We start from the raw sequence: 18,273 nt of genomic DNA, 5'->3' as shown, positions 1-18,273 counted from the left end.
ATTTTGCGCTCATCAACCCCCCCTCCCCAGCGAGGAAGTGGCTTTTCAAGGACAAACACCTGCAGCCAGGCAGTGTTTGTAGGAACTTGCCCCTGGGGACCAGCCTTGTCCACAGGGCTCAGTCACCAGAGCAAGAACTCGTTCAGCTAGAGACTAGGTGGGGTGGCGGGGAGGGGGCAGGAGGGGTGGAGGGTGAATTTGCAGCTCCTGCGTAAGGCAGCGAGGGGAGCAGGGGGGGCCCCTCTCCAGGAGGGGTGCTTAACCTAGGTGCTCTAGCGTACCTGGAGTGAGGTTTTCCCAGAGGTTCACAACAGCATGTGCAGAGTCCAGCTGCACAGCCACCAGTTTAAAATGAAACAGCAACAACAAAATAAATAAAAAAAGTCAACCCCTCCTATTAAGATGCGAATGAAATACATATTTCTTCAGGTCTTGGCCTGGTTCGGCGGAACCCTCTAAAAACCGAAGCAAACATTTAAAAGGGCTTATTAACTTCCTGCGGGGGGCAAAGTGATGTGGCGGGGGGGGGGGGGGGGGGGGGGGGGCAGAGATCACATGCCTGCTGCCCATCCCACCGAGGGTCAGGACAGTACAAAGGCCCCCATTTAAAGTGCCGACCATACAAAAGAAGATGATGGAGGAGCAACATCCTTCTCCTCCTTTTTCCATCACAATTTCCAATTGAAACCCATCTCCTTCACCAAGTCACAACTACGCCTATTCTTTTGGACATTCACTCAGTTTATATTTTTTTTTTTTTTTTTTAAAAAAAAAGTTAGTAAAAAAGCTACACTGAATTTCCCAACTCTTTGCAACGGGCTTCCACCACTAAAGGTCCAGGAACTGGGAGAGCAGAGCCCACGTTTTGCCTGGCCCCGAAACTGGAGCAGAGAGCCAGCTCTGCTCTCCAGGGTCTGCCAGGCATGAGCAGCCCTGCGCGTCAGCGTCTGAAACCCAGGGGATACAGAGTCTTGCCAATAAGGTCCTTTTACTTGTTTAAGCCACCTCTGAATCCCCTGAGAAGGGGAACAATGTGGGGAGTAAGATCCCCCTCAGCTCCCCAGGAATAAAATATCAATGAAACAATAATGCAGTCAAAAAAAAACCACCAGCCTGCTGGGTTTATAAAAAAAAAAAAGTCAATAAACTTCACAACAACAACAACAAAAAAAACAAAACCCAAAGGAAACTAGCCAGCGGTTTGGGTCTGGAAACTGATTCACTTCTTAAATGTTCAAAGTCCAACAAGGAACAGACCGCAGCGATGCCACAAGGAAAAAGTGCTCGCGAGATGCAGCTTCCCGAGAGATGGCAGCGAGTCTGCGGGACAAGCGACCCCACTTCCATCGCCACCACCTCGTATGCCCACCACTGGCCAGGGACCGCTGGGCATCACTCATGATGGGACACGCAGTAGGAGCTCTATGTGGGATCTAGAAATAGGAACAGACTGCTCCATCTTCCCTCCGGGTCTGCTCTGGGTGCTCCCAGCCCTGGCTGTGCTGCACCAAGCTAAACGACTAGGGCTGCTTTCTTATTCAAAACAAGGGGTAGGAGAGCTAAAAAGCTACTGTAAAGACCAGGATTTGTGAAGTCAGTAATAACATGGAGACAAGGAAGAGATACCCTATAAGACATAGTTATCAAAAATGGAAGCAGTGATGTGCCAAGCCACTGGAAGAGAAGCCAGAGATGTGCCCAGGTTGGCCACAGCTATGCGATGGAGCAGGTTATGCCTCTGTCAGCCTGGGACAATGAGACCAGCTTTCTGAAAAGCTCAACTGCTTTTCCTCTTGCTTCACTGGGAAGAGATTCCTCCCTCTGTCCTACTGGGGATTTCGTGACATGCTGAGTTGCCAGCGCCTCGGAGCAGCCAACTCTTGCCAATGGAAGACCAGAAGAAAGCCCTGGGTTCCCAACTGCTCTGACAGTGACTGCCATTGTTTTTCATGGGAATAGAAGCAAAGCAGCAGAAGTGAGCAGGGTTTTGGCCCCTTTCCTGGCTTATGTTTGCTCCTTTCAAATCCTGGTTGGACCCAGTTTCCCAAGGGGCTTTGCTGGCCCCCGGGGAGCAGCCTGACCCTCAGCTCCACAGAGCCATCTGCAGACAGGGCAGGAACACCCATCGCTGTGTGAGCCTGCTTCTGCCCTCACCCTGACCTGAGCAGAGGGTCAGGCCAGGCCTGGCTTTCTGGCAGAGCCCCAGGGAGAGAGAAAAGCAAGCAGTTCTCCCTTTCCTGCAGACATGCATCATCCGAGGAACAGGGCAGGATGCTCACCAGCCTGCTAGTGAGTGCCAAACCTTCCCAGATTGAATGAAGAGGAGATCACCATTAAAAGACACCAGCAAGTGTGAAAGAGTTTTTGTTCTAGACAGACTCAAAAGATCCAATACTTTTTCTCCACATTAAACCAAACCCAAGGTGTTGTCTACACCCCTTCTTACCCTACTTCAAATTTAATTCCCTTTGAAGGGAAAGGGTGAAAGAGATCCATATCCTACATGTTGTCTGTCCAAGAAAGAAACCCCTTGACTCAAAGAGAGGAACTGTCAAAACAGAGTAAGCAGCTGTATAGCTTTGCTACACTGTCTAGCACCCTCCCGATGCAGCCATCCTTAGCTAGCAGGGCAAAAAAAAAAAAAATATATATAAATCAAGGCGCTTTCATTCCTTGTTTTTCATTCTGCCAAATTCCCTTTCCCAGTAACTCATCTGCATGCATTCTGGCCACAGAGACCACAATTAATCTTTTTTTGTTTGTTTGTTTTTCCACCTTTAAAAAAAGGCTTTACAATAACTAAGAACTTGAACAACAATGTGATCAGTTACAAGTGTTTCCTTGCTGAATGGGACAAGTGTGTGCCTGTGTGTGTGCACACACACACGTGTGTCAGAGGAGGGCACATTCCCAGCCATGCCCGGGAGCGTGCCATTGCTCCGAGGAGCGTGCCATTGCTCCGAGTGCACGGCCGCTGAGTGCTACTACAGTACACTGGCAAAAGAGGAAAGGGCACTACACAGAAATAGCTTATTGGCTGAGAGTCTCTGTACAGGAAGGGCTGCAAGCACAGCCTGCTGATGGCCCACAGCTGGAGTCTGCATAGATCCTCATTTGCAATTCAGCTGCCAGGAGAATCTATAAGTGGGAACTGAAAGGGACAGACATCTCTGCCACACACTGCAAGGAAAAGAGGCAGCTAAAGTGTCAAACAACTGCAGAAACCAAACCCAAAGAAGAGCAATTGAAAGATCAACCAGAGGACAGTTTGAAGCCTTGTCAGAAGAGTTCACTCGCCATGGAGCAGGTAAGAACGGCCGCTGTAGCTAACGCAGCAGAAAACACCCATTCTACCTTTGAAGGCAGAGAAGGTGGCTTCTCCCCAGCCCTAAAAGGAACCAGCTCAGGCATAGATCCCTCTTGACAGGACAAGAAAGGCCAACCAACACCAATTCCCTTACTGGCCCAGGCCAAGAAAGGCAACTGTTAATCAACACCACAACGGAGAGACCACTGCAGTCAACTGCATCCTGCTCTGGCCCAGGGGAGGGCTATCAGATAACCAGATTCTTTTCACAGCCCAAGAAGGGCAGTTCCCTCCTGAGCCACCCAAAAAAAAAAAAAAAAAAAAAAGAGGCTTTGTATTCCAAGCTCCAACAATGACTATTTGCTGAATCAGTCCAGTGCACAGGGATTATGCTCCTGGAACAGCAAGTAGAAGCCTCCTCCAGGTCAAATCTGGAACCTCTAAAGTGCTCCTGCTAATGCTAATAGATGAACACTGCCCTTCCATGCCCAGCAGTGGAAGAGCACAATGCAGTTAGTGGTATAACAAGCACTAGCGTTTAACTGTTTATCAACTCCCATCTGGATTGTGGTAGTTTTCTGAAATGCACTTTTGGGAGATATTTCCTATGAGAAGAGAATGTTTGGGGATTTGAGGATAGGAAGGTGAAGTGCGCACCTTAGCATACCTTGTTTGGTCAAACCGTTGCCTCAGAAGGTGATGTTCCCTTGCAGAGTCAATGGAATAAAGCATCCCGCAAGTGGCCATTTCACCCTGTTACCAACAAGCAGCTCTTGGTTTGGTTAGAATGGTTTCCCCCTCCCCCAGTGGTTTGAACAGTTCACAGTGGTATTACCCAATGTTTTGGGGAGACAGAAGATGAGAAGTCCCCTGTTGCAAGTGAAAGGGTGGAGTGAAGGATGCAGATGAGCAATATCCTCTAGGACTAAGGATAAGCCCAACAGACACCTTGCATCTGATCAGAAACAGGGGGAAGGCAGGCACTGGAAGAACCAGGAAGCGGGGAAAGGTAATGCCAACACAGGGAAAGTGCATGATCTGGAGTGGTCTCGGAGTAGTTCTGCAGTGCAAACGTATGGGGAGGGGCATGGAGAAATCCCTTCTGGAATGCTGCATGAAGAGAGGTAAAGGTTGGCATCCATGTGGCAGCGGACTGGGTAGGGGGCCTGTTTCCAGCAGCTCTACCCTGTTCTTCACATTTAGTGGGTTTCAATCACCACTGGCTCGTAAACTCCAGATGAGACCCTGGGGAGGCAGAGGGGAAGAAGATGAGAAAGCCAGGCTATTTTCCTCAGTCACTTTGAGCAAGGAAGTTCTTATTCAGAGCTCTCCACTCACAAACATCACTCTCTAACCCCACACAAAATACTGAAAATAACAAGTCAGTCTGGTGAGAAGTCAACCCTCATAACACAAACCAGATAGCTACGTGGCAAGCTAACACTAGAGCACTTGAAAGAGCTGGGTGTTAACAAGTGAATCCTTCTAAAGGACAGAGGAAAGGGGGAGTATCGTGCACAAAAAGCCAGTGTTCCTGGCTTTGCTCTTCTCCCAATTTTGTCACCGACTTGACACATCTTTGCATTACCATTATTGGTTGAGGTTTTTTTAACCTCAAAAAGTGCTAAAAGTGCTCAAATGCAACTAGCCAAGACACTATACTGAGAGCTATTGTGGCAACAAAAAGTTTTATTTGTTTAGCAGTCTTTCATGAGAGAACAAGCCCTCACTCAACGAAGGAGGCGGCGGCAGAGTAAAGGGACAATAATCCAGGCTGCTGCAGTTTTGTTGCAGGCCAGCAGGAGGCAAAGCTCCCTGCCTTCAGTCAGGTGCAGGAGCAAACAGGAACCAACTTCTACCATTTCGTCCTTTTACTCCTTACTTCAGTTCTTGGATCTAACAACTAGAATCATGTTATCCCTCTGAGCTCCTGCTGAGAACTGCATTCATACTCCAGTGCAGCTGTAGCCTGTCACCAGAGGGATCCCAGGGGTGTTAATGTGGGAATAAAGCCACCATGTAGCACATGATGTTTAGAAATCTCTCCTGTAACAGCAAAAGGTGAAAGTTTCCTGTGTACAAAGTGCTAACTAATCTCTCTGGAGCGCTTCTGTGCCAGCCTTTCAGGAAGCCTACCTGTTTCCCAGCTGAATTCCACTCAATGTAGTCGTTCCGTCTCTGCTCACAAACAACCTCAGGTTACTGTCTGCAAGATAGAAAAGGAAGTAAGACATCGGTATCCAGAACTACCGACTGCTGCCAGGTGCTCCCCTCCTAGCTGCATTACACAAAGGTCAGCATGGGAACAAGTGCATTTCTGGGAATTCATGTGCACACTTTCTGGTGCTCCCATAGTAACAGAGCCCCTGGGAACACCTCTTCTTGCTCTGGAAGGGAGCCTCATGTACAAATCAACCACAGCATTAAGCTTTGGAAGAGTAAACACAGAGAGATTACTTCAGTGATACTCCTCCAGCTGCTTCTTTTAAGGCAATTCCATTGATGCAAGTTCCTGGTCAGCTTAAACACATCTGAACAGATGAGACATGGGGCCTCACGCTGCTTTTGTAGGCTCACTGGAGGAGAAACTCAGCCTGTTCTGCTGGTGAGAGGTGGCTACATTCAGTCTAGTTTTAACCCATGCTGAGCAAGGTATGTATCACCTATATGATAAGAAAGTTGCCATATGCGATGCTTTAGTGTAACTAACTACAGAAGTACTAATAACAAGCTAGGCTCAGGTTTAAAACTTATCAAAAAACCACAACTAGATGAAAAAGATTGATTTCTAGGCTAAACTGGAAAATTAAAACAAATGCAGTGATATTATTAGTTTTGTCTTCACAAATGCTGTGACTGCAATGGAGGAAACCCCTTCTTAGGCTCTCAGACAGACCTGATCACCAGCACACTGTGACCCATCTTTCTTTCTATCTTTTTGCAGAGACATGCTGTTTCCCCTCCAGTTGTGCTCTCCTACTTCAATAAAAACCCTTGGGCTGACCCTGGACAAAGGCTACTAGAGCAGTGCAGACAGCTGATGTAACTGATTTCCACTGCACTGAAGAATTGGTATTTTTCCCCTCTCATCCCGTATGTTTGAGCTACAGTTCAACCTCTGCTGTAGTGCGTAGAACAGCAGCAAGTGCTATTTGCTAATGGATGTGCAGCTCTCAACTCCACGTGGTTTGTTTACCAACCATAGAAATACCTAGCAAGCACTGAAAGAAAATTCTGTCAAAAGGAGAAGGGAGTCCACAGTGGATCAGATCTGACTGTAAAAGCTTGGCAGCCTTGCTAAAAGAACAATCAAGACCTCCCCTTTGAGACTCATCCTCTCACCTTCAGTATTGCTGACATCTGTGAAGTCCTGACTCTGCATTATTTTCTCCACTATATCATCAGCATCGATCCTGGTGTCATCCACTCGGGTCGGGTGACTCTCCACTGAATCCTTTTTCCTCCTGGGGAGAGAAAATAAAGGGAAATCTTACTCAGCTTTTCAAGACACAGACTTTCAGATTCTCCCTTGCTTCCCTTGGCAAGCTATTTCCAATCTACCACTGCATGAAGACAAAGGAGTAGATTCTGTCTTGCCTTCCCAGAGAAGGTACTTCGCTCCTCAGTTACCTACCGGGAGGGTCTATCCAGCAGAAGGGCTGGTCTGGGCGGGCGAGGTGGCTTCTCTAGTTTGTGGTCCCGCTCTCCCTCAGGACACTCCACCGTCATACTCAGCCCTCCGGACGCACTGCTGCTGGTGGAGGTATTCCGGCGATGGGTCAAGTCAGACATACTAGAAGAACGGGAGTGCTCCGTGCTGTAACCTGCAAAAACAGAGTGATTACAAACCAGATCTTCTCCCCTTCCTGGCATCACAGTTAACAGGCAGGGCAGCTTCAGACCAGCATTTCTGCTCCCATATACAGAGGTTCAGACATACATCTATAAGCTCATCTGCAGAGACTACACAGGAGACTCTGGTATTAAAGAGCAAGGTGAGAGAGATGGCTGCAAATCACTCTCACAAAAACTTGCTGCAGGAAAGAGAAAGGGGTGGGGCCAGCGCTGGCAGAGCCATGCGGATCAATGGTTACCAGAGATCTTGGACTGCTGGCTGGCGTAGCTGGAGTTCCGCGAGTGTCCTGAGTGGAAAACTTCCTCTGGGCTGGACAGGTTCTGATCCGGTTCTTCTGGGACACCTGCCAAGGAACAACAGGGCACTCCACTTACTCTGTACTCAAGCCAGCACATTGCCTGCTGATCACCTTGATCTAGAGTCCCAAGATCAGCCTCCAGTCCAAGGAAAAGGCAAGTCTGTTGGTAGAGACCTGCTGTACAGGCTAGCAGAGAGCTTAAAAGCAGCTGGAGAGTAGGGGAGACAACAACGAGCTTCTCTGTCAAGCTTTTCACTCATTCTAGCATCCAGTGCCTGAATTTACAAGCATCTTTGGGGGCTTGAAGGGTCTAGAAAGACAGGTAGTATCTGAAGCTATCCATAGTTAAAAACATTAAGCTAAGACCAAGAAAGCATCAAATGGCCACTGGCAGTAAAGTATTACAACCTCCGTTTAGGTGCTTCTCCTATTACTACCTTTTCCATTCTATTACTTGTGAGAGAGCCTATGCCATTTAAATCACATCTGAATTTGATACAGAAACCTCAGCATAACCTCTGCTCCTTTTCTATCACCCCTGCTTGTCTCTCTTGCAGCAAGCTTATCCAAAAGTACACAAGTGTAACATGTTAGCCAGCTTTTTAAGAAGAGCACTTGCACACTGTGCTAAGTCACTGAGGCGATGAGACTGGAGCGCTATTTTGGTGCAGTGTATCTGCCTGCACATTTGGAGTGTGCTGGGAATAAAATGCTATGGGAGAATGCAGTGCCCTTGAAATTGGGCTCATACAGAAGCCAAAGAACTCTGCATCAGCAGCTGGAACAAGGCCATTAGACCTCAAACCAACCTCTAAAACCTTCAGAGGAACTTTTCTAGAAGATAAGTCTGAGCAACAGAATAGCTAAGTGGAGAACAATGTTAAGTGTCATTGAACACAATGGAAAGCAGGGATGGGTGGAATATATGAATTATTAAATCCCCAGTAAAAAGAATCAAATTGCTTTATCTCCACTAACAGAAAGTTGTGGCAAAGATTCATGCTTCCTCTCCTCAGTTGCACTTAATACATAGCTTTGTTTTTCTCAATTTTCTTAATGAGCAGGGGTGAGGATGGGTGCAGGAAAACATGAAATATTAAAGAGTTTCTGTGCTTGCAACTGATGGGAAAAACAAGAGTGTCCAGGCACAGCCAAACGTTGCATAGCTCCAGGACGGGCATTCATACCCGAGCTGAGAATGGCAGTTCTTGGCTTGGTCTGACGCAGAGAGCCAATCGTGGCTGAACTGCTGCTGCTGCTGCTTGTGGTTCCCTCACCCTTACGGGTCAGCTGCAGGGTAGAGTCCTGTCCTGGTATGGTGATGGATTTAGCGGTGGAGGGAGGCCTGTAATCAGAAGTGAAGAAGGTTACAAACTGCCAGGCAGGGGCCGGGAATCACCCCACCGCACCAGCAATTGCCGCTCTGCTCTATCAGGAGGGTCCACCCGCCTGCACCCACCCTTCCTGTGGAAGGGGGAAGCTGCAGCCCTCTGTGACTAGTGACACAGAGCGACATTGGATTTTGCTTTCCTACATGCAAGACAGGTCTTCCCTACCTCATACTGCATCTGGACTGCATTACAAGCAAAAGCAAGGTAAATTAAGGCAAAAAGGGACCATTCAATCATTTATAAAGGACAACAGGCTTGGAGCCTGCACTATCCTCTAGAAGATCATCCAGAGCTGCCCTTTGTCCCCAACATGTGCCCCGTGGCCAGCTGGCCTCATAAACAGGAACCAGTTTGCTGTTGTCCAGCTCTAAATTCCAGCACCTTTTCATTACACCTTTCTGTCTCAGGTCAAAAGAAGCCTTTTATCCCAGCAACCCCCTTCCCCTATGAGAGTACTTTTACAATGATCAAATAACCTTTCCATTTTTTAACTGATGATTAAACTCCTTTTCAGTAAGACTAAAGTGGTTTTCCAGCTGCCAAAATTATTTTTTCTGGTTATTCTGCGTGCTCCCAACATCCCTTTGTAAATGCTGACTGCAGGGTAGAGTGGTGAGTGCCTGGAGCCCCCTCCCTTCCTCCAGAAGTGTTTTTGGGTGGAAGCCACGGCATGTGCAGTGTGGCAAAGTGGATATTCCTGTTGGAGTCCTAACCTCCCTGGAGCCCGAAGTCTGAACTGGAACTAATGGATCACATTATGCTTTTTAAGTGAGGAGTGAGAATTATTTGTCTCACTTGGAGCTCTGAGAGAAGATGCTATGTGAGAAGACCTTTGCAGTATTTTGGGAGAAAAAATAAAGCACTGAGAATATTTTATATGGGCAACCAAAGAGCCATAAAGGTTTCAGGAAACCCACAGCATGCCTTCCCCAGGAAAAAAAAAAAAAAAAACCACAACAAAACCCTCCCTAATCACATTATCAGTGATTTACACGCACCTGGGGACTTTGCTTCACGGGTTAATAAGGCCTTTGCAGCCTTAATCAAGCAAACTGTTCCTGCAGCAGCTGTTGGAGCAGCCCCTGGGTCTGTCAGCTCAGGCAAAGAGCCTGCTCTGCCCTCCTGCACGACACCCAGGAGGAGCAGGTTCATCTGAGTGGTGCAGAAAGTCAGTGCTCGCAAGTGATTTCCCAGCACAGTTTAATTCCTGCCTAATCCCCTAATGAGTGCCATTTCTCAAAAGCTCTACTGATCAAGGACTATTCTACATGCAAAGCTTCTGTTTTTAGACATTTGCACATGATCAACATATGAAGAAAAAACAGGAATGACTGCAAAAATCCCTTAAGAAAATTAGGAGGTTTGACTTTCAGACTGACCTTATATTAAATGGATATATATATATTCAATTCTCTATAATTTTCAAGCACTCTAATAGTGGGACTTGCTTCCACAGTGAAGGAGCAACAGGTATTTTTGTCAGACATTATTGCCAGACATCCTAGTACCCTAGATTTAAAATATCTGTTACTATTACAAAGTTATGGTTTAAGATATCCAAAACTTCTTTACTACACTTCCTTCTAAAGCAGAAATTTTTCAAAATCAGATGACACTGCACATAGGGTTTGAAAGTCTCAGAAATGCTGCAGCACTATGAAAACCCATTCACAAAACAAACCAACCAAAAATTATCCAGCATTTTATAACAAGAATGCAAGCTAATTTATACACTTTAAGCTAGCTCCTAAAATTAAACCTTTTAGACTAGAATACCACTACTACAAGAGATGGCCTCAAGGTAAAGCTTTCTTCTCTCATACTGTTAGGAGTGAACACAAAATATTTGTATCTGCACATGGCAGTCCTGTAGAGTCACACACCCTACAGCACACTAAGGCAGGTTGGCTTGGACTACAGAGCCCGCAATGCTATCATAGAATCATGGAATCATGGTTGGAAGAGACCTTGAAGATCATCAAGTCCAACCGTCATCTAACTCTACCAGGCCCACTTCTAAACTGTGTCCCTGAGCACCATATCTAGACTGCTTTTAAATATATACAGCAGTATGAAGGTACACATTGCCAGTATATTTGTTAGTTGATCCCCCAACAAATCTTTAAGCAACAAAACTGCTTCATACCTTAACTGTACTTATTCTTTCCTATCACAATGCATAAAAAAAACGTACATGATTACAATTTCTCTGCTAATTAATACTAATTGTGAACCTGGGTCCCTGTAGAAGAAAAGGAGAACTAAAATGTTTCAGCCTTGCAGTATTTTCGTTGCTGTTGCAAGTCGAGATCTTTATCCCGTGTGATATGTGCTGAAGTGTGTCCATTTCAAAGACTGTTTTCTTCACTGACATTTCCCTCCTCGGTGGTCAGCGAAACCAACCGCAGAGCTATAAGAAATTCTATCCTTCACGCAAAACCTTAAATTTGTTACCAACATTCGTTAGTTTCCAAAACCTAGCAGGGAAAATACTGGCACAACCAATGACCAAGCTGGGAAAACCAGAGCAGAGAACAAACCCACCAACAGCACAGGCTGGCTTAGCTATTCTGGCTGATTCAACAATCCAGACCACCAGTTTCAAGCTTTCCCCTGTACTTCCCAATATCAAGGGCATCTTTTCCCCCTCCCCATCAATTTTAATCACTAGCAGAGAATGGCAAAAGAACCAGGTGTCCTGGTCTGCCCAGAATGGGGCAAGCACCCAGAAACTCACGTTTTGAAGCAGGGGTCCCCCGAGAGCAGGGACATTCCGATCGTGACCTAGAGAGGGGGAACAAGGTACATCGTTAGCCGTGCTGCAGTGAGCTCCTCACTTCACAACAGCCAGGAGGTCAAGGGCTAGGTGTAAAGATTAGCAAGACCTAGTTCCTCTCCAAAGGAAATCAGCTTCAGGGATTTAGCAAGGTATTTCCCTCCCTGCTCCAAATCACTGGTGTCAGTAACTCCAAGTTGCAGTGGCCCAGCAGGGCACCAGCTTGGTCAGCCTGACAATGCACTTAGAACTGCTTTCCCTCTCCTGTTCACACTTTCTTTGATGACAAAGAATGATGCCGAGGGTCATCACTTGGCCAAAGGGATGCCAAGACATCAAAGGGCAACTCTGATAATAGGAAAGTTCCCAAGTCAAACTAGCAGCATAAAAGCAAAATCCTGTCTCCACACATAACAGGACCTTCTCTCAGGCCCAGCAGTGTACTCTGACTGTGATCTTTCTGAATTCAATAGCAGGATTTTCACTGTGGCAGTACCAACTGCCGTACCTTTAGGATGGAGTTGTCCTGTCGGGTGTTCTTCGTATCGTAGCCTTCCAGCAAGCAGCAACGGACAGTGGATCCAGAGCCTGCAAATTCTGCCAGATTTAGATCAGCAAAGCCCAGCTGTAGCCAAGAAAACAACGGAGGGGAAGGGGAGAGAACAAAAATCACTCAATAAAGGGATACACAGTGTCACACAGGCCAAAGGAAGAAAGCACATCTGTAAGCGAGGGCAGAAACAGGAGCTGGTACACAGTGAACACCCCCTACTTCTCGAGGATGGGCAGGGTCACATTCCTCATCCCAAGCCAGGTGGACACTCGGAGGCCTTCAGGAAGCCAACCCTGCATGGGGGACGGACGTACAGTAGCAGTGCTGGCCAGGACAGCGTTAACCAGCCCGCAGCCGTTGCATAACCAAGGACATGGAAGGCACTAGGTCAACGATGTGGAAAAAACAGAATCACACATACACAAACATAATAAGGCACTCTTTGTATTGGGCCATCCCAGAATGCAGTGGAGCATGTGAACCAGGAGATGAAAGGATATTGTTACAGAGGAAAGTGACACTGTCCTGAAAAACAAACCCCAGACTTTCAGCACAGCAAGCTGGAAGTCCAGAGTCATGCAGCAGTGCATGTGTCTCACTCCCACAGATGTAGTTGCTGGGCTGGGGGACTCCTGCGGCAGTTTCCTTAACACCACTGAGGTTTAACTAGCAAGTGGTATGTTTGACAGGCAGAAGGGAAGAGAAATATTTGGAGAGATTTAGATGCGAGCTCTAAACCTTCTCTAACAAAGGGGAAGCAAATAGGTAAGGTCACAGGCAAATTCAAAGAGGGTACCGATGCCTCTAGAGTAAAGACAAACACAATGAGGAGTGTTTGAAAGAGAAAATTTGCTTTCTGCTTTAATGTCCAGCATAAGAGTACAGTGTTCTCCTCAAAAAAAAAAAAAAAAGTTACAGCTTCTTTTATGCAGAGCTTTAGCAATAAAAGCCAGTCATGTCTCATCCAATCTGATCAGGAAGAGATGCTGTACCCCATATTTGGCCAAACCACCCAAGCATGGAAAGTTTGCATCGCTTCAAAGTACAGCCTGGCTTCCATGAGAACACGGAGACAAAGTAGAGAAGCAGCAGCTCAGACTTAGCTGTTATTTTGTGCATTGCTGTACATTTCTCCTGCCCTGGTGTTGACAGCCAGATGATACAGCTGAACTGGGAACCTCAAACAGAAGCACCATCCTAAGGATATGTGGTGCTCTGTCAACTGTGGAAGCTGATAGGGAGTCACAGCACAAACCACAGGCACTGCCACATGAACCCTGGCTCCTGCTGTTCCAAATCAAGAGTCTAAACCACAGCCTGCACAAGATACATGATTCAGGGGAAGGGAGCAGCAAGATTAGCATAGCTGCTTCCTCCATCCCATTCTCAAAGGGGAATAAGAGCTGATGGCAAAGGGGAAAAAAAAAAAAAAAAAAAGTGTGGGATAGAGCAGGAACCTTTCTTCAGCAAAAGAAGGAAGGAAAAAATAACCTAACTTTTCTCCCTTCTTAAGAACTCCCTTAATGCAAGTGTTTCTCTTCCTTGCTGTAGATGTTCCTCCATCTCTTCTAGCCAAGGGTTATGCTGCTTGCTGAATATTCACTGATAAGGAAAAAACAGTGAATTTTTATCTCTCAGAGATAAACAGGACAGGAGAAAGCCACAGATGGAGCAGCATTCCCTCACTATGACAAAACTGGAGGACAGAGGAGACAAGGCATGACCACACCAGCAGTATAACATGTCAGAGGAGTGGCCCAGACCCAGATGCTTCTTCGTCCACCACAGCACTAACTTCTCAGAGAAGATTGATATCAGAGGACAGAGAGTGGAAGAACCCTCCAGCGACCCAAACGGCCTGCTGAGGTCAGAAGCTCTTCTCAGGAAGCAAACTCCCAGTATTATAGAGGAAGGATCCCTTAACAAAAGGATGTTTTCAGATGTAACCTTTCAGAATAGTTTCCTCAGTTTTGCAGCCAGCTGATGGTGTTTCTTCCAGCTCAGGGAAGAAGTTTCCGCTTTATCAGTCCTTCCTGTTGGCTTCCGCTCTATAACCCCTGACATTGAAGTGACATTAACGTCAAACCAAAAGGTGGGCAAGTTGATGGAAACTCTGTCTTGAGCACAAACAGCTCCATCACACTCAGTGCCTGCTGAAGGGGGACCAGGTAAAGAGGACATTCACAAGTTGCATTTTCTTCTACATCTGATGCCACAATTGGAGTAGTTTTCAGCTGAATTAGTGTAGTTGAAAAAGGTGAGGACTCCTTGTTTAGAATAGGAAAATAGTTCCATGAATATACACTACAGATTTCTGCTAGAAACTTTATGAGTCCCAAGTAAGTCAGTTCTGCCATGGGGACCTGCCTGGACCCAGCCTGGTCCACAGGGCAAAACTGCAAGGCTTAATCACCCTGTCTGGTGTAACATCCCTTGTCTCTGTGCTGCTGAATTGCTTGGGTCATCTTCTGTTGAATTCTAGGAGAACACGTCTGTCTTCTTCACAGGAGACCAAGCAAGATACCAGCCCAAGAGATGACAAGTACTTGAGATTTGGTCTCCAATTCTGGGCTGGAGCAACTACGTGTCTTTCAAAACACAACTGGAGACTAAGTAAAAGGGAAGTAGGTTAGGACATGGCCTGAATAAGAGCCCACGTTAACTCCACCATGGAGACGTGCCTTCAGGCTTCCTTTAATTCTGCATTTATAAATACTGTGGGAATCTTGAGGATGGACACTGTGGGAGGAGCAGGCTGATGCATTTACTTTGTCTCAGAGGCATGTCTTCCTCCAGCTATGCTGCCCTCCCTGGACAGGCAGCTCTGCAGAATGAAGGAATAACCTCCCCCCAGTGTGAAATAAGTGAAAGAGAAACTGATGGCCCTAGAGACCATGTCCTAATTTGCAACAAAAAAGGAACAGTGTGGGCAGCAACATTGCCCTCTATCACAGAGCACAGCAGTACATAGGAGCAAGTGCAGTTCACCTTTCAAAGCCAGTTGCCCACGGTCTCAGAAAGGATATCGATTAGAAGAAATTCTTACAAGGTTGAGCGTGACCTGAACATCTGTTTATTAGAAACTAGCAGCAGTGACTCATTTTCAAACAAACATGGTTTCAGGCTCTGTGTGAGCTCAACTTCTAAGCCAACATTGTTTCTTGTTCCAGCACAAAGAGAAGGGGGTGGCCCGTTGTCTCTCCCATAGCGCAGACAAGAAAACAGGGGGGAACAACCCAAAACCCCCCTGCTGACGAGTTTGGTTTTTGCCTCAATGTCTGTTGTGCTTTGGAAGGTGGTGATTTCTGCTGTAGGCTTCTGCCTTCACTCGCGAGGCAGCACGGTGCCTACTCCAGCTACAGCTGGCTGCTGTGTTCTGGAGAAAAGAACTGGAGTCTGTGTTTCTTTATTAGCAAGATGTTGCCAGAAGCCAGAGAGTTCACATCTGACTCAGAACTTCCCCAAAGTTTGAGGACATGCAGATCATCTTCCCAACCCCCTTTTCAAATCCACATCCAGTGCAATCTGGATCCTGTCCCAGCAAGGCGATTTTTTTGGGAAATCACTTAACTCAGGCTTAAATTAAGAACTAATGACCGTTTCTCCAAACTGCTTCATGCAGCAGCCACTGGTTTCTAATGGGTGTAGAGCACTAACAGAAGACAACACCATCATCACTCTGCCACGTTTGCCCTTTCTGTGCTCTTACCTTTGAGTAGGTTTTTCCGCCCTTCAGCTCCTATAATGGGAGACAAAACAAACAGGAAAAGCAGCTATTATATGTGCTGGGGAAACAGGGGGAAAGTCATTACTCAATCCTGGAATTTGCTCTCAGGATTTCACAAACCTCCGTCTCTCAAGCATTACCACCACCCTGGTTGCTCCCACTCTCCGTCAAGCACCCTGGCTGGAGAGAGAGGCTCCATTTGAATCCCATCCTAGTCCAAACAATCCTTCCTTCCCACCACTTCCATGCAATTCTTCTTGCTGCCAAAAAAGCAGCTAGTAACCAACACCAGTACACTGGTAGTACTACCTGCCAGAAGCAGAAGCTAGATGCTCACCTTACGGACAGATACTCGGCAGATGCAGGGGTCCAGGAGTCCTGTGGCTGGGTTGGCACTCATTTTACACACAAAGGTGAATTTCTTTTTCCAGCGGACACAGTTTTCCTGAACTTCCTCTCTATGAGAGTGACAAAAAAAAAAAAAAGTCTTCAAATAAAGGTACAAAACAAAATCAATCCTGACTATTAAGTATCTTTTTTAATGACTGGCAACCTGGCCTGCAAAGATCCTCTACAACACAGCTTGGTCCACATCACCTGAAACTGCACCACACAAAGGTGTTGTGTTAGCATCAAGTTTTTCACTTGTCAATACAGGCAAAATCCACCTAGGTTACAAGGAAGACTAATCAACTCATCAACAGAGTTTGCCTTTAAAATTTTCACAAGCTCTCCAACATTTCCTGCTTAGCTGGTTTAGCTCATTCATCGTCCGGCCTGGACAGAGCCAACCTCCACAACAGAACTGGGCTGAAGGTTCGCAAGCTTATTTTCCTACAATATGCCTGTTTTGTACAGCCTCTGTACAGCAAACGTGCTATGTGTCCTGGACGGCTTGTCCTTACCAGGCAGCCATCCTGCCTCTTACGCTGGGACTAAGCCAGTGAGGACAGCCAGCTCAAAGGAGGACAAAAATGCATGTGGAAACGCTCCTGGGTGCATACAGACTGGACCACGCCAAGCAAATGCTGTGCTCCAAATCATTGGGGGAGATTAGACTGTAACTGGAACAGGAGCGGTCCCAGCCAGGGAGGAGGCAGTTTTCCTCGAACAGCCTCTCACCAGCCCACCTCCAGGGCGGGTGGAGTAGCACATAGCTCTGGCACAGCCTGAGCCCGCAGGAAGAAAGAGAAGGCTTCCGAGTGCAGGAGTTGCATCAGGTATAGCTTAGGCTTCTGCCGAGCCCTCGGGGAAAGCCGGATTTTACCCATCAAAGGAGGCAGGTTCAGCGAAGCCTGGAAACAAGGTGTGTGAGTCCTTCCACGGGGCTCTGGTTCCCCACTGATCCTCCGTAGGACCTGATCTGTTTATGGCTCAGAGCTTGGCCCTAAGCCAATTAAGTTCTCAAAGTATTGAGGCCCGGGAGGGCGGGATGGGGGGAAGTCACTTTTGACAGATATGAGCTAGCAAGTTTGCATCTCGCTCTTATCTCTCCTCGTTGCCCAGGACAAAGGGGCAAGGGCAGCCGATAAAGTGTTTGCTTTAGCAGGGAAAGGGAGGCTTCCCACCATCTGACCCCGGCACAGTGCAAGCCAGAGAGATCGGTGGCAAAGGGGAGAAACAATCAGTCTTGGCATTGCCTCAGCTCTGCTGGGAAGGAAGGGGCAGAAGCCAGCGCACAGCTCAACAAGTCCTTCTGCAACCTCGAGGTGAGCCCAAAAGGACAGACACCAGGGATGGGATCCTAACCCAGGAGGTCCCTGCGGTCCTCTGAGTTATTTTGTGTGACCTGAACGTGCTGGCCAAGGCAAACACAGAAAACAGAAAAGGGGCAGCTGACAAAATAACTGAAACCTGTAACCCTCTGTAATGCAGATAAGGGCTGATCGTCCCTGTTAAAAGTGTAGGAAAACAGAAGGCAGCAATTCCTTCAAGGCAGTGAACTTAAACTCCTTCCAGACAGAACTAAGGCTAGCTATTGAAGTCATTGAAAAGTGAGACATCTAAGTGCTGAAAGTACCTTTGAATCTGGGATTAATTCAAGATGAGAATGATTCTCATTGCTCCACTCAACTCACTCCAGCTCCTTCATACAGGAGAAGAAACACTTCCTGAGGGATTAAAAAGGCTTTGCCCACAATAAAATATTCACTGAGCCAGCCAAATTAGGCAAGTTAAATTTCGGATGTGAGGTGCTTTAAAGACGACTTAATAGTAGGTATCTCAAATGACCTAAAGGAAAGAAAACTCCGAAACCGTTGAAAAAAGGAATTCAACAGAACAGAAAAACACTTGAGAACACACATGCTTCATAAATGCAAGGAAGGTACATGGGACGCAAAAAACACCAAGTATTTTAGCAGCA

The 18,273-nt window shown here is 46.8% G+C and overlaps 1 protein-coding gene across 1 annotated transcript in view; it reads right to left on the bottom strand.

The window, feature by feature from the left end:
* Positions 1-4,309: 4,309 nt before the first annotated feature.
* EEIG1 (estrogen-induced osteoclastogenesis regulator 1) overlaps positions 4,310-18,273 on the bottom strand; it is a gene marked incomplete at its 5' end in the record, with an annotated part of 31,642 nt that continues 17,678 nt past the window's right edge. The window contains 10 exons of the mRNA XM_082492735.1: positions 4,310-4,552; positions 5,444-5,513; positions 6,650-6,771; positions 6,942-7,131; positions 7,402-7,506; positions 8,649-8,806; positions 11,590-11,636; positions 12,137-12,253; positions 15,891-15,920; positions 16,246-16,366. Coding sequence (XP_082348861.1) covers positions 4,507-4,552; positions 5,444-5,513; positions 6,650-6,771; positions 6,942-7,131; positions 7,402-7,506; positions 8,649-8,806; positions 11,590-11,636; positions 12,137-12,253; positions 15,891-15,920; positions 16,246-16,366 — 1,006 coding nt within the window. The 3' untranslated portion in view covers positions 4,310-4,506. The remainder of the gene's footprint in view (positions 4,553-5,443; positions 5,514-6,649; positions 6,772-6,941; positions 7,132-7,401; positions 7,507-8,648; positions 8,807-11,589; positions 11,637-12,136; positions 12,254-15,890; positions 15,921-16,245; positions 16,367-18,273) is intronic.

This window comes from Vanellus vanellus (genome assembly GCF_965231255.1).
Source record: "Vanellus vanellus genome assembly, chromosome: 18".
Taxonomy (NCBI): domain Eukaryota; kingdom Metazoa; phylum Chordata; class Aves; order Charadriiformes; family Charadriidae; genus Vanellus; species Vanellus vanellus.
The sequence above is the reverse complement of the archived record's forward strand: the minus strand, read 5'-3'. Positions and strand labels throughout refer to the sequence as shown.